Genomic DNA, 16689 nt, shown 5'->3' on the forward strand with positions numbered 1-16689 from the left:
TTTTGTCTTCATCTTTATCTCTTTATCTTCTTTGTTTTTTTTTACTCTGTTTCTTGCCGGCAGTGTTTTTGTCTCCAATTCGATGTGCTTGTTACATTATTAGATGCTAAGAGGATCATTTTGTTCGAATATTCTCAATTTATCCAATGTGACATTTGGATCTCAGACACATGTAGAGTGTGTGCTTCTTATTATTTCGTAGTCTGTTTTCCCTCTATTGTGGCATCTCCCATCTCCATCATGTCCTTTGAGGTCATTTTGAGACAGTATGGATTATATCAGTGGTTCCCAACTTGGGGGGAACCACTATTTATTTAAATGGAAAAATCGGAGAGGGAAAATCCTTTTTTGGTTGATCAGCTTACAACATACTGCATGTCCACACAAAGGCCATAACCTGGGATCAAGGGTCACAAGAAGGCATACATTTTATTTTAAGGGGTCACAAGCCAAAAAGGTTAGAAACCACTGGCTCAAGTGGATTAGTATATTGGTATGAGGCTACTGACATAAATTTACACCACTAAAAACAAAGTTATGTGTTCTTGTTCTGGTTTAAAAGTGTATGGGTGATTTTCTGGTTATATTAAAATGTATAATCATGAATGCTGTTTTTGTTCTTTTAATTAGCATTTTAATGTTTTATGTTTTTTTTCTTTTTAATGTATTATCTAAAACACTGTATTGCCTCTGTTTAAGAAATGTGCTATACAAATAAATTTGCCTCTCTTTGCCTTACATTTGTTAATAAAGATCTATTTTAGGAAAGTTTTGCTACCTGCAGGCAATAATACTGATGATTACAACCTCAAAATATACTTTATGTAACTGACGGCTCAACTTCACTATTTTCAGTTCCTTAGAAGTATTGGCATTAAGTTTTTGTTTTGAATTGGTGTCTCATTTTAGAGTAAAATACAGAAACATAATCAGATTCTTTAACTAACACGTTGTATTTTAACATGTACTGTAATGTGTACCTGTATGTATGATGTTTCAGGGGGGGTTACACCAACGATGATGATGATGAGGAAGCTCGGGAGCAAAGGAGACGTGCAAGGGAGGAGAGGAAGAAGATGAGGGACATGGAGCCGTCTGGAACTGGTGATGTGATCAACACTAACAGGTACAAAATCATATTCAGTACGTGTAGTGTGGCAAACCAGGGGAACTTGGAGGCGTCATTCAGATTTTAAGACAAAGAAACAGACTTTTGACTTTTGTTGTAATTGCTGTCTTCAGAGTAAAGTTACCCAACAAACTGCCTGTACACCAAAACAGAGAAAAAGAGCAGTTGAGTCTATTTTTGTTGCAAAGATGAATGGTTTTGGTTTCAATAATTTCATCACTAGTAACAAAGCTAGCTCTCCAACAGGACAGCTGTCCAAATTATATGATTTTAGTGGCTTTTGAAACATTACTAACTGTACTGAAACAAACAATATCACACAGAAATTGATGTTATTTAACAGTTGGTTGTTTTTAGCTGTTATAAATCTTTGGGCTGAGTTCTGTTGTATAGAGAAAGTCAGTCAATTATTTTCTCACCTCAAGGCCACAGTTTTTAACAGATACAACACAATGGTGTGTTCAGATTGAATTACCTCACTTTTTTTCTCAAATATTGGACTGTGGTCAATGTTAATCCACCACAAACCACCAATTTCTTTATATATATATATAATTTCTTTATATGTATATGAAGACATTATATATTAGTACAGATTTCTCTATATGGGGATCAACTCCACGCACAGCGAGCGAGTTCACTGCTCTGCTCTGCTAACATTATGGTGTTTTTCCATTGTTTTGGGGGTTGTCATACTGAGCTATGACTTGAGCCGGGCTGGCACAATGTGAGTGTCCCATCACAGTTTCATAATGAAATGAAAATATTTTTACACTTCTCATAACCCAAAGATATTCAGTTTACTGTCACAGAAGACTAAAGAAACCAGCAAAAAATTCACATTTGAGAAGCAGTGTTCTTAAAAAACAATTAATCAATTATCAAAATTGCTGCCGATTAATTTAATAGTTGTTGACTATTTGATTAATCAACTTATCATTGCAGCTGTAATCATGGCCAACCTAACTGTCCCAAAGTCTACAGTGAAGACAGTTTAAACAGCTGGGAAATGTTTTTGAATCAGGCAAATTTATGTATACAGCCTATCTAGCACTGGGAAAATGTGTTTCTTTATCCACATTAATTCAATCAGTCTAAGACATTGTTTGGGAAAAACAGTCTTCGCAGCAACACAAGTGCCAATTTTAAACTCTTGGAATTGATAATCGCCTCCAGCCACAGATTCGGGGACTTCTTCCAGTGGTTGAGTGGTTTTTTTGATTGATACTTCCCCTGGTTAGCCACAACACAAAGATCCAATCAAAGATGTGGATTCATCACGCTTCATCGTACAAGAGGTTTGATTGCAATGGGGATTTGGAGATTTGACTTGGATTGGGCTCATGAACAAGTGGTTTTCATATCTTTACAGTGAGACAGTGACTGAATCCTCCACTACCACCACCGGCGCTGAAGGTACAGATGATGACCAGGCTTTGCTGGAGCGCCTAGCCAAGAGGGAGGAGCGCAGGAAGAGGAGAATGCAGGAGGCCCTGGAAAGACAGAAGGAGCTTGACCCCACTATTGGCACCACCAATGGCACAGATAGCACGCTAGAAGAGCAGTCCTCCATCAGCAGCAGCACACAGCAACAAACAGAGGAAAAGGAGGAGAAAAAGGAGGAGAAACCAGCCCAAGAGGAGGTGGCAGACACTGATACTAACTCCTGGAGGAAAGAGGAAGAACACGAGAAGGAAGAGGAGAAGGTAAAGATGATAATCTGGCATGATCTATATCAGAATGTGTATTTAAGTTAGCGGGAATATGTTATATGCAGAAGACTGTATAGGGTGACATTATTCTGTTCCTAGCTGATGTTTTTTTCTCTTTGCAGGAATCTGTTGAGGTATCGAGCACACCGACCACAAGAAATGAGGTTTGGACTCTTATCTGAGCTTTCTGCTAACTTTATTTTGTTGACGTATGTACAGAAATTGACAGAAAACAAATACAACTTATTTTATAGGAGGAAGTCGAGCAGCCCGATTTAGCAAAGAAAGATGCTGAGGAGGAGGCTGTTCCTGATGTTGATAAGGAGGAAGAAGAAAGGAAAAGAAAAGAAGAAGAGGAAAGACAGCAGAAAGAAATGGAAGAAAAGCAGAGGATAGAGGAGGAGGAAAGGCAAAAAAGGGAAACGGAGGAAAAGCTCAAAAAGGAAGAAGAAGAAAGGCAGCTAAAGGAAGAAGAGGAAAGCAAGAAGAGAGCAGAAGAGGAAGGACAACAAAAAGAAAAGGAAGAGAGGCTGAGAAAAGAGGAAGAAGAAAAACAGAAAAGGGAAATGGAGGAAAGCAAGAAAAAAGAAGAAGAAGAGCAAAAACAGAAAAAGGAGATGGAGGCAAAGAAGAAGATGGAAGAGGAGGAAAAACGCAAGATAGAAATGGAAGAGAAGAGGAAAAAGGAGGAGGAAGAAAAGAAGAAGAAGAAAGAGCTGGAGGAGAAAAAGAAGAAAGAGGAGGAGGAAAAGCGGAAAAAGGAGGCTGAAGAGAAGAAGAAGAAAGAGGAGGAGGACAAGCTCAAAAAGAAAGAGATGGAAGAGAAGAAGAAGAAAGAGGAAGAGGACAAGCTCAAAAAGAAGGGGCTGGAAGAGAAGAAGAAGAAAGAGGAGGTATTGATGTGATTTATATTTTTTTTCCACCAAATGTCACTTCAAAAAAACACTGGAATTGATGTCCCCATTTGTACAGTAAAGATTAAGTGACAATCGGGACCACATTTGATTTGGTCCAGGCTGTGTTCTCACTTCGCAGATATTTTCTGTATGATTGAATTTTGCAGTGGTCACAGATCACAGTGTTTTTGCTAGTCGCAAGGATAAAAGAGGTGGATGTCATAGTGTGATGTGTCTTCAACATACATCTGTATCGCATTCACTGCCAGGCTTTTGACTGCAGCAGTGTTTCATACTGAAGCTTTATTGTGGGGCCTTTGACATTATGTGTCTCAACGGGTCCAGCTGTTCTCATTATTTTATTAATTTTGCTCTATTTCTGTCTTCTGTGTGTACGAAGGAGGAGAAGCTGAAGAAATTTGGTTTTAAAGAAAAGGTAAGATAAAAGTTGAATATAAAAGTATCAGTATCAAAGATATGTTTAGGAACTGTTTTTTGACGTCTAAATTTGTTTCCCTTTTTGCAAGAATGAACCAGCCAAACAGAATGGAGCTCTCATTGAGAATAAACTCAAGAAAACAGAGAAGACATCAAGGTAAAGCTTGCCAGATTGCTTAAACCAGTATGACAGTATACGTTTAAAACACCTTTCAAACTCTAATCCTTTCCATCTTTGTATGTTCTTGTTCTTGCTATTACATTAAGACTTTGGATTAGAGGCCGACTTTGGAAATTCAGATGTATTTTTTAAAGCCCTGTGGATGGCAATGGTGGTCATTCCACTATTTGGTCTTGACTAAAAATATCTCAACAGCTGCTGGATGGTAGCCACGACATTTTGTACAGACATTCATGGTCCCCAGAGGATGAGTCCCAATGACTTTGGTAATCCCCCGAGTTTTCCTTGTCACCATGGGGTTGACCTTTGTGGTTTGGAGTGAAATATCTGGAAAACTATTGGATGGAATACTACTAAATTTGGTACATATATTCATGTTCCCCCCAGAGGGAATTGGAATGACTTTGGTGATCCCCTGACGTTTCATTAAGCACCATCATTTGTCCAATATGTGACAAAATACCTACAAAACTAATGACATTCCCATCAGCCTCAGATACACGATGTGTTTTGTACCATTTAGAAAATGCTAATAAGCCAACATGCGACACTAAGATGGTGATCATGGTAAACATCATGCTAAAAGCGCCATTGTGCCTAAATAAAGACTCACAAAGCTTTGGTGTGCACATTTAGACTGGAATGACTCTTGTCCTAAAAAACAAAATACACCCTCATTCCTAGAAAAAATACCCTCTGTGTTCTGATGATGAACTCTTTATTAGTTTCAACTCATTTAATATATTTAAGGAGCATGTGTGTATGTGTGCATGTGTGTTGCATTGAGTAATTTTGTGTGTTTGCAACCAGGGACAACGTTCCCTCCTCCAAGGCAGACAGTGCGGAGCAACAGGAGGCTGAGCGTAAGCTGCAGGAGCTGAAGCGCCGGCGAAACAATGCGGAAAGTGAAGAATTTGAGAAGATGAAACAGAAGCAGCAGGGTGCAGAGGCTGAGCTGGAGGAGCTGAAGAAGAAGAGAGAGGAGAGGAAGAAGATCCTAGAGGAGGAGGAGAAGCAGAAGAAACAAGAGCTGGAGGACAAGAAAAACAAAGAACAGGTGGGGATGGACTTAACATTAAGGAATTAACTGCAAATATTCCACATTGTTAAAACTATTTTGGAAGGTGAAAATCATAATTTTGATTTGGTTGTATGTCATTTATCATTGGTCAGAGAGAAAGACTCACTCTGAGGGCAATTTGTTTGTAACCAATGACAAAAGTGTGACAGAAATTTGTGTTTTTTGTAACAGGAGGAGAGGAAGAGGATGAAAGAGGAGATAGAGAAGAGGAGGGCGGAGGCTGCAGAGAAGAAGAAGCAGATGGAGGAAGAGTCTGTCAAACCCAGCTTTGCTGTCAGTCCCAAAGGCTCCTCTAAGGTGAGGTAGAGTTAAAGTTGTTCCAGAAGATCTCCAGCACAACAGAGAACAACTTAATTTCACTATAATTTAAATCTTAAAATGACAATTCACCCAAATGACAAATAACACATGTTCTCAATTACAGTAATTGAAGTGGAAACTAGCTCTGCAGATAGCTTTGGTTTTATTGCCAAGATTTTGAGATATTTGACATTTCTACTCTGATATAAGAGTTTGAGGTGCTCACAGCATTGAAAATGTCAAGGTGCATTTCAGGAAACAATATCTTGGTTACTTTGGATTTTGATCCACAGACCTCACTTTTAACAGTTTCTATTTGGAGCAACTGTAACCAAAAAAATACTTCACATGAAAACTGCTGAGAGCATGTTATGTGGATTATCCAGAGTAGTAGCAACTCTTCTTTCTAAAAAAAGATGTCCCTGTTAAATTTTAAATGTAATTTTCCAGTGCTGTGAGCATCACAAGTGAAAAACACAAGCATCTACCATCTCAGAGACGGATATCTCAAAACCTGGATATATAAAAACAAAACTATCTCTCTCTATATATATATTTCTTATCATTTTAGTAAACTGACCTTTTAAAATGATCCCAATCTAATAGGCTATACAACACAGTTATATGGTACACTATGTCTATGCAGTTTTTTTCAGTTGTATACAGCTCAATGGAGCCACACACTCCACTTCTAACATTAGTGTCTCTATTACATTACAAACATCTGTGCAGCCAGATGTTTTGTAAATCCCAGTTAAATGAAATTAATTGAGTTTAAAGTTAATCAAACATTGCTCCCAGTGTGTCTTTATACTTGATCACATTACAAGGGTTGTCATTTCCTGTTTGTATCTAAGTGTGAGACACTACAAGAGACACACTCTTCCCTCTATGGTCAAACATGTTTTGTGGCCTGATGTGTTTGTTTTGCTGTTCCCATTTCAATTTCTGTTTTTAATTCCTCCGATACTCGCAGTATATTCTTAGTAGACAAGGATAAAAAAAGAAAAAAAGATGTGATCTGGCGTCTGTGCTGTATTCAAATATGGCTACAGTGGAACAAGACCATGACCGGGTAATTTTCTTGCTGGAGTATTTTTGGAGGAATGTTGAGAATTGTGTGTCTGTGTGACTCTGTGCGTGTACATGGGAGGTATAATTCATTCTGCACAGCATTTCTCAGCCCAGAGCTCAGACCAGGCTGTGTGTGTGTGTGCATGTGTGTGTGTGTATGTGTGTGTCTGAGCTGTGCGTGTGTGTGTATATATGTGTGTGTGTGTATCCTGGCTTCCCTACAGCCAAACTTTCCAGTTCAATCGCTCAGGCACCAACCAACACAGTGTTCAGGAACAGATAGACCTTCCCAGAGACAGACTGATCCTCCTCTCAGTGAGGTCGTCTGGGAGAAGGAAGCCAGGACAATTTGTCCACGGCAGAATGTATTTTTGCATGTTAATGACAGACGAGTTTATAATTTAAACCATGCTATTTTGTACAGATTGGGGAGAAAGCAGAATTCTTGAGCAAATCAGCTCAGAAAAGGTGAGCAATAAAAGGTATTTTACAATCTAGTGCTTCATCTGTTAAAAAAATATGGTAAATAAATGAACAAACCAGGCTCTCCTACACTGGTGAGCCATACTAATATCCATTGTGTTGCTCATTCATGCAGCAGTACACCCAGAGTGTCACACACTCCAATTGTCTCCAAGATAGGCAACAGACTGGAACAGTACACTTCTGCCATCCAGGTGAGACTCAACAGTGTAATTCACAATCTTCAGTCAATGTATTGCTGTTTCTGCCCTTAAAAAAGTAGGTAAATCCATCCTCCCTTCTTTGTGTCCACAGGGAAACAAAGATCCCAAGTCCCCCAAGTCTCCCATGGCAGATATTCCAACAGGAGGCACTCGCAGCATCAAGAGCATGTGGGAGAAGGGCAACGTTGGCAGCTCCTCTGAAAGTCCATCCCCTGCAAATAAGGTGAGGGAGAGAGAGAGAGAGAGAAAGAGAGATGCATGGACACATTTTCTGAATCGTGATCGAGTATTTGAGATGTCTTTTTTTTCCCAGGATTTGGCTGGTATCAAAGGAGGCGTTGCCGGACGTGTCAACAGTTGGATGGCAAAGCCTGCAGAGGCGGAGAAGACAACACCGGCACCAGCAGCAGGAGCAGCAGGAGCAGCATCGCCAACAGCAGCAAAGCCAGCAGTAAGGCCTGATAAATCCTTGTCTTGTACACACACACAGTCACTATTGTAAATTAGACACCAGTGATAGCTCAATAGAGTAATCCCTCGATATTCTGTACACGCTAATGTGCTCATTTGCACATCAACGTGCCAGTCTTTTATTGGCCGCAGCCATTGTATCAGAGCTCCAACTGGACAATGTTGCTGTCTGGAGTCTAGTGACACCACATGGACGCTTCATTTAACAGCATCTGCTACCAAAACCCCTCTGTGTGTTACTCTATACATGGTGTGAAAGTTTTCTTTTTTTTTTTAAGCACAAACCTTTAAGAAATCATTGCATAGAGCTAGAATAATATTCTCCACTGTTGCCTAAAACAGTCCAACCACAAAACACTGAGCAGCAGTTGTGTGTCAGGTGACTGAATGCCAAAGCGCCTGCTTGGACAGATGTCTATACATCACTCACTCTGACCACAGGCGGTATTTCAACATTATATTTCAGCCCACCAACCACACAGTACTTTCACACAGTAATCTGTGACTCCATATTTAAGGTCTCCTTCAGGCAAGGGCAAAAGGTCATGTCCCTTTAAATTTGTCACATACAAAGACATTATTACCCTTCTTCACAACACAGACGAAACAAACAAGTACATGTTGAATATAAATTTAGATTATTTAATATTATGTCAGTCATTATTAAATCAGTGAGGTCACTTGTAACTGGGCACTTGTTTCACGCTGTGTCCCTTTCTTAAAGAAGGACACCAGCTGCTGATTCTGCCAGGTCTTCTGGAGACATTACACTATGTCCGCATGCAGAAGCCTGTTGGATGACGTGCAACATTGTTCTAACAGGAAATTTATGAGTGAGATATCTTTAGTGTCAGACGTCTTGGCCAGAGGAGCGGTTGTGACATTGGCTTTACTCATGCGGCAACACTCCCCCCTGATGGGAAGAAGCCGTACAGCAGCTGAGCTTCTATATTCTGTCTTTTGTGTGTTTACTGTAATTATTTTCTCATTTTCTTTCCCTTTGTAACTGCACTTCTTTTCTCAGCTTTCCTCACTCAAACTTTTCCTGCTGTCCGCTCCTCAAACTGTTGAAGGTATCACTTTACACACATTTCACCATAACTACCACTAATCAGTTGATGATCAGCAGTATAATAAACATGGAAATCATAATTTCATACGATCACTGGTGGAGAATAACTAAGTTCATTTACTTCAGTGTTGTACTTAAGTATAATTTTAAGATTCTTCCTTGTAGTATTTCCTTTTGATGCTACTTTCCACTACATTTCAGAGGCAAATATTGTACTTTTTACTCCACTACATTTATTTGACAGATATATTTACTGCTAGTTTTTAGATTTTACATTATAAAAAACACATAAACTAATAAAGCACAATTCATTGTCAAAGATAAAACCAGTTATTCCAAACCTTTTTGGCCTGTGACTTCCTCCCACAAAGCAGTGTGTCACATTTCAGATGAGTTATTTACAGTTCCAACAAAGAGAGATTTCCCCCCTTAACGTCTCAGATGAGGTCCTATAATCTGGAATTCAACTTCCAGGTTTATACTGTATATGTATTATAATATAATATGTTAAATTTGTCATCGTAAACTCTTAGTATTTTTCTTTTTTGAACAGTATTATAGATTCTGATTTGCACAGATGAGCGCATGAATGTTAATTGTAAATATTTTGCTCCTGAAATAAGATGTTGGGATGATGAAATTTGATGCTCTTCTAGTGGAGCTGCACGATACACAATTTGTGTTTTTGGCTCTGCCTGCACATCTCTGTTCTCATTTTTGCATCTGACTTTTACATCTTATCTCATATTTAATATTGTGCAAAGAAAATAAACAAAATAAACAACAGCAAATATTAGAGAAAAGTCCAAAACACTAACACAACTTTTCCAGCAGAAGTTCTTTTTTCCTACCTGATTAATCATCTTACCACCGTTCAGAAGTATCTTGTGATCGGCTGAAAGAGGCCTAACTAACTGTATACATTAGTAGTAGTTAAAACTAATGACAGAAGTATGCTGGTTACTCATTAATACAAGTATTAAGAATATAATAATGTCATATATAATCATTTACAACTCAAAGGGACCAGTTTTCTGAAGAATATTTTCAATATTTTAAGCACTTTTTGCTAAGAATACTTGACAGTATTTTCACTTAAGTAAAAAAAATGATTGCAGGACGTTGACTTGTACATTTATTTTTACGTTGTTATAGTGGTAAAAGATCTGAATGCATCTTCCACCACTGTATAAGACTAATATGGTCATGGTTGGTCTTTTTTGTCAAAGGATGCGAAACCAGGTGATGTTGGTAACAAACGTGGCATGTGGGAAACCAAGAAGAGCTCTACGCCTGCCAAGGTAACACACACACACACACATCTCTACTGTCGAGGAGGACGATGTTAATGTTCTCAGGCTTCTAGTGATGTGGTCCTGTTTGTTTGTTTGTTTGTTTGTTTCATTCAGTCTACCTAATCAATGGGTGAAAGAGGTAATTTGTAGATCTGTGGAAACACTCATTGCACATTCCACCAGGCATGGTTTGATTGATGTTTGTGATGTTTACACTGTGTGTGTGTTCTCTCAGTTCAGTCAATTCAAAGGGTAAACATTTATTTCAATCAAAATCTGTATACATGACTTTCAGTAAGGGACTGTACATAAATTACTAGGGCGAGAGAGGTGACAAAAGCATCTTTTTGCTGAAGGGAGGGTTATAGACCCTAGGAGTAGGGTCTTTTAACTTTTTCTAATTTCTCAAAAATTGTATTAAAGTTACTTCAAACAATGACTTTTTGTGCGCCATAGGTCATAAAGGTGTGTTTGGTAATATGCAGAAGGCGCAAATGTTTTGGCAATTGATGCTCATGTGAAAATCATTGTTTCATTGTTATGACCCAGTTTAGTTAATAGATTTGTATTTTTGTTTACTTTTGCTTTGAGTTGGTCATTTTAGGTTGATGCATATAATTCTATTTTGTTCGTTAGTTTGCTGATACCCCGGCCTGAAGCCAAAATAACCCTAAATAGTTGGATCTGGGAAGAGGGGAGTCTCATTTTCAAGTTGTGCCAGGGTTTCCTGTCGGCCAGGTCGTAAAAATACCGCTAACAGCTTAAATTCTTTATGTACTCTTGTTTATTAATGGCAAACAAATTCTATCAAGTCAGTACTGGGGCCAAAGAAATAAAAATAACACTACAGTAGGCACTTCACTTCACTCTTTGATAAAGTGAATAAAAAGGTTCAGGCCCCCATTCCACAAAAATAACTTCCATACTGTCCCTAACTCATAAGTCTGTATACAATAATTAAATGTAGGATGTATTTTGACTTTCAAACCTCCGCTGGAGTTGCCTGAACTGAAATGGAAATAAAGATTTTGATGTGATGAAAGAGACAACTGTGATTGATATGAAAGTCTTAATCCTTCCTCCACCCTCTCACACCCACACACACACACACACTGACATATACACTATATTATGTGTTTGCTATCATTAGCTGCCACACCGACTTTGAGGCCATAAATAGTATTCTTTGGATCTGAAGTTTCAGCGACTCTGTTGTGGTTGTTTATTTGGAACAAGGATTACTTTTTGTCATACGTGAATGTGATTTATAAGTTGTTACAGAACATTTTGGCTGCACTTTGCACAGCTTTTTCATGCCAAGATAGTAGTTATATTACAGCAAGGACAGTACTGGTCAGTGCATGTGGATATGTTTCAATGCTGTGGTTGATGTGTGTGTGTGTATTTTTTTTTCAAATAGACATGATTTAAAAATGTTTGATACATTATTTCACTCCATTTTTCCGTTTGAGTCTCTACACTATATAAGTAACACAACTGATATCTGTGGGAATGTTGTAGAAAAACTGTACATCTATCTTTAGGGGTATGAGCACATTTTTCTTGCATGCTATTTACAGTATGTCATATACTGTATATATCCATCACATCACACTACTAAATCCATCACTCTCACTCCTAACTCTCTGATAAATCCACAGATGAAGAGACAATGAATTAAGCTTTTCATTTGATTTGTTTTTATAGGAATCCTTGTTAGCTTTAATAAATCAGAAGCTTTTCTTCTTGGGGCCAAAACTTTTTGTCTTTTTATCAAATGTTCTTTCTCCTTTCCTTTATTTCTTCTAATTTCCTTAATTTCTTTCTGTTTACAGGTGACAGTTGGAGGCAAGGGCAAGTTCGTCACTAATGGTAATTTCTTAATTGACTGCAAAAAGTGGTTTAATGTTTATATACTGCAATATTGTACTGAAGCACAATCATTTCTTCTTTACTTGAAAACTTCCATTTATGTTATTACTCATTGACTTTTCATCAAGACTCAACAAGTGCATGACCGAACAAACATATAGACAAACAAACAAATAATGTGCACACAGGGACTCCGTTTGTCAGGGCAAAATAACAAATTATTTATTTAATATTTTATTTTATCAGCGAGAGTCATCCAATAATATCATGTATGATAACATAACACCCGCAGGGGCAATTCTGCTACATAATGAGTACATTTAAGTTTAAGTACGTTTTGTTGATAATACTTCAATGCAAAGGATGCTGTAGGATCACATTTCTTCAGTTCTGTAATAAAATAATACCCATATGCACACACAGTATGTAAAGTACATTGAAACAGTTTTTGCATGTTGTAATCCTTCCCCCTGTTCAAACTGACCATTAAAAGATCCCTTCCTAAAAACCTCTGATGTGAGTGATGGGGGACAAAGTCCGCAGTCTTCATTCTGTGCAAATATATATATTAAAGTTGATCAGGAGGTAATATGAGCAGCAGTCTAAATTAATCACATCAAGTAGGTATCAGTTAAAGTTAAACTCTTTTTAGAATAAAATTATCCCTTTGTGTTTCCCCAGACAGTGTTTCTGTACTGCAGTGAAGGAATTTTATTCTAAAAAGACTGTAACTTTGGAAGATGATCACTTGATTTATGTAACTCAGACTGCAGACAATTCATATTAGTTTCAGATAAACTTTGGTAATAATAATATTTTTGCATTGAACAAACACAAGTTTTCCCCATCTCTTACATTGGAAGTGTATTAGGAGATGAACTTTTTGTAGTCAGTATAAACAGGGGGAATGATTCAACAAGCAAAAACTTGCTGCTATTAAAGGATAGTTTAAATGTTCTTGTAGGCCCATGACTATTACTACTAATGATATATATATATATATAGTGGTATTTCCACTTGGATGTAAGTAAATGATGTGAATACTGCTTCCCACACTGACTGTTAATGTGCATAAGCTACATGTTAAACCAAGGTTTATCCTGATCTGTCCTGGGGGAGAGAGAGTTTAGGAGAGGTGTCTCTGTCCTTCAGACCATTTTCTGGACGAGGGGACAGGCAGTGATTGATTTATAGCCCCATATGGACTCATAACCACCACAACCTGCCAACCTTCCTTTGTGCCAGAGTAGCTGTTCACTGTAAATCAAATCTGCTGCTGGAGATTTTTGGGCGCAGGCTCAGCTCTGTGGCACTGTGGTCTATATTTAAAGAAAAACCCTCACCCTGACCTTGCTTCCCAGTATAAAGAACCTTCCAGACGACCGGGATGGCTGTCGTGTTTTTGCATTGCGTTGTTCACCCGGTGCCACCTGGGCTGTCCAATGCCGCGCGGTGTGTCGGCGAGCTTATAGGCATACCAGAGTGCAGCTGCTTGATTTTCACATTACAACTGACTGCTAGGAAGGATTATGAACTCTTAAGGCAGCAAATCGGGCTCCATCAACAGGCTTATTCACTCAGTGCTAATGATAAAGACCTCCCGTGTGCCACCACGGCCTGTAGAGACAACATGAATCATGACAAAAGACTTTTAACATACACTGATGTCGGCATAGTAAAACTGTTTTCCTCCTCTTCATTCAAAAGTCAAATTTCCTCTGAAACCAAGCCCACTAAAGCTTGAGCCAGAGAGTGAACAATAGGAATGGAAAAGCGTTTATCGAGTGTCAGCTTCAACCCTAAATAGCGATCCTTGTTTGTAACCTCCCCGGTTCTGCATCAGAAATAGACCGAGGAATGAAGTAAAGGGCATATGACAAAGTTACAGCTTTCAATCACACAGAGGAGCGTCATGACTCGACTTGACTGCAGGTTACGTGTCAGCAGAGGAGGACTGATGTACAGACGCACAAATGCACATGCGCATACAGTACATACACAGAAGAATGATGTAAAAGATTTGATTAACAGCCCTGAGACCAATCTCATTTAACACCTAATAAACTTTGATAAGCTATGCAGTTTTGAATTCAACATTGACAGATGTATTAACTAATAGATTTCTTCGTATCTGTGTCTCTCTATCTCTCTATTAGCAGCCGTGAGACCCTAACTATTGACATCCGAGCTTTACCTGACCAAATACAAGACTCTGCTACTGTATGTGCATCCATTTCCCATCAGCGTACCTGTGTTTTGCATGAAGTTCCCACCAGAATGAGGAAAAGATGAGAGACCAGGATGAGTGATGTTAAAGGTTTTCTGTGTCAAAGTCTTCCAGCTATATTTTTATGAATAACTTTTGCACTGTCCTGTAATTTAACTCAGCCATCCTTTTCCTCAGAAATATATTTAAAAAATAAATGTTTCCATCAGATTTTATTAGATTTTTCTCAGTAGTAGTGTGGGTTTTCAGGGCAAAACGCCTCACATTACATGCTTAAAGGATAGTGATTAGATAGATTGTGTGATAATCATCTGTTTAAACAATATTAGCCTGTTCTGTCCCAGTCACAAAGTTTAAATAAGAGCTACAGCAAGTTTCAGATGTGCTGTCAGGATGCTTAAATGTCACGTTGCTTTCAAACCACACCGACATGTGTCCTCTTCTCTGATGTTATTGTTACGTAGCTTACACCCAGTCATAAGCATAAACACTCACCGCTTTCTATGATGATAGTCACTGTTTTGACTCGATGTGGTGTCCCTCTCACAGCCTTTGAATTGTTTAAGTGTACTGCCACTGAGCTGGATGCTGGATGATTAGCCTGTACATATTTGATTTGTTTCGTAAGTCGGTACCACTTTATAATAAGGCACACTTTAAGCACGGTTTATAACCTGTAACAATTGATTTCATCAATAGTTAATAAATAGTTTACTAATGCTTCACAATTCAGACATTAATAAGAACAACTTAAGGTTTGTCAAGTCGTGAGAAACCCATTAGGCACTTAGAGCGTGACGCTGGCTTTGTCTTTTTTGTCATGGAAGCAGCGAGGCTCTAGGGATGTTGGTCAATCGATCCACCATTTCCAGAGTGAAATATCTCAACAGCTATTGGATGGATTGCCATAAAATTACACATTTATATTCCCCTCAGGATAAACTGTAATAACTTTGGTTAGCCTTTGACTTTTAATCTTGCACCATCATCATCAAATACTTGCAAAACTGTGGTGGACATTATACCTGCTAAGCATCAGCATGTTAGCATGCTAACATTAGCATTTAGCTTAAAGCACCACTGTGCTTAAAGAGTTCATATTATGCCCCTTTCCCGGTTTTAATATTTTCATTTTTGTGGTATAATTACAAACATTTATATGTTTTTATGGTAAAAAAAAAACAACTAGTTATAGCTGTACAAGCCATGCATGCAGTCCGTCCGTCTCAGTCGTCCTGAAACGGGCTGTTTTGTGTCTGCCCCTCTCTTCTGATTGGCTGACTGTTTTCTGAGTGATGTACGCCCAGGCCAACCACAGTCCAACCAAATACAATGGATTGTAGCACAGAGAGAGCAGAGGAGAGGAAAGAAACTAGCGTGACAGAAAAACACAGTAGAGACTCTCACATTGAGCTGAAATGAAACAAGTGCACATAAATTAGGTAAAAAAACATATTTTTTGTTTCTTTCAGGAGGGGTGGGGAGGTCCTGTTGGAGGGGCTGGCCATCCCTCCAAGGCGAAAACTGAGTGTATAGTTGTGACATCATAACCTTATGGAAGTCCAAACAGCTCGTTTAAAGGCACAGTTTCTGAATACTGGCTGTGTGCATTTCTCTGTGGAGTGTTTTCATACCTTCACAGTATTTATAAAGCACCTAGATCTGCTTTATACCCAAAAAAGAAATGGAAATCTCCCTTTCTACAGTCTGTCCCATAAGATAAGGCTGGTGATTTTCTATATTTTTCTTACTGTCATCAAATCTCATGTGCAGAGCCAAACAATGAACTCATCCTACTTACATTGTGCATGTATCCAAAGTCTGATATATCTTATTCCTCTGCACCATAGAGCTCTGTCAAAAAGTTACACTGCTACACTGAGTAACACGGTCCTTCCTCCCTGAAGAGTTTGTTTACCATAGCTTGTTTAGAAACGGCTCCAAAGAGTAATTACAGCGATGGTTTGGCTCTGCACATGAGATTTGTTGAGAATAAGAAAAACATAGTAAATCACAAGTCTTATCCTTTAAATGGAGCCTCACAGACCTCCGAGCATGCCAAGTTAGCTTTTGAATTCATGAGGAAGACCGCTCTCATTTCCTGGGAAAGTTTTGCAAGGCATGCGGAACAAAGTCCATTTCCTAAAAACTTTCATTCATTTACAACTGCAGACTGGATGGATTATTGTAAAACCCCATTATTAATTATATAGTAGCGTTTATCAGTGCAGACTCGATGGCTTTTTAGAAACAAG

At 38.5% G+C, this 16689-nt stretch overlaps 2 protein-coding genes across 6 annotated transcripts in view; both read left to right on the forward strand.

Annotated features, from left to right (window-relative positions):
• cald1b (caldesmon 1b) overlaps positions 1-14618 on the forward strand; it is a 30417-nt gene extending 15799 nt beyond the window's left edge. For 2 of the 5 annotated variants that reach the window (XM_067590241.1, XM_067590242.1), the window contains exons 3-17: positions 1001-1126; positions 2502-2835; positions 2964-3005; positions 3096-3734; positions 4138-4173; positions 4265-4332; positions 5167-5413; positions 5609-5734; positions 7236-7279; positions 7410-7488; positions 7589-7720; positions 7811-7948; positions 10270-10341; positions 12171-12207; positions 14364-14618. In XM_067590241.1, the coding sequence (XP_067446342.1) occupies positions 1001-1126; positions 2502-2835; positions 2964-3005; positions 3096-3734; positions 4138-4173; positions 4265-4332; positions 5167-5413; positions 5609-5734; positions 7236-7279; positions 7410-7488; positions 7589-7720; positions 7811-7948; positions 10270-10341; positions 12171-12207; positions 14364-14380 (2137 nt within the window). In that variant the 3' untranslated portion in view covers positions 14381-14618. Of the gene's footprint in view, positions 1-1000; positions 1127-2501; positions 2836-2963; positions 3006-3095; positions 3735-4137; positions 4174-4264; positions 4333-5166; positions 5414-5608; positions 5735-7235; positions 7280-7409; positions 7489-7588; positions 7721-7810; positions 7949-10269; positions 10342-10449; positions 10475-12170; positions 12208-14363 lie in introns of all 5 variants that reach the window. The other 3 variants (XR_010928437.1, XR_010928438.1, XM_067590243.1) reach the window with 3 other exon arrangements.
• Positions 1-16689, forward strand: part of tnnt2d (troponin T2d, cardiac) — a 34452-nt gene that overhangs the window by 11463 nt on the left and 6300 nt on the right. The gene's annotated exons all lie outside the window — the stretch shown is intronic.

Source organism: Thunnus thynnus, chromosome 5 (genome assembly GCF_963924715.1).
Source record: "Thunnus thynnus chromosome 5, fThuThy2.1, whole genome shotgun sequence".
Lineage (NCBI taxonomy): Eukaryota > Metazoa > Chordata > Actinopteri > Scombriformes > Scombridae > Thunnus > Thunnus thynnus.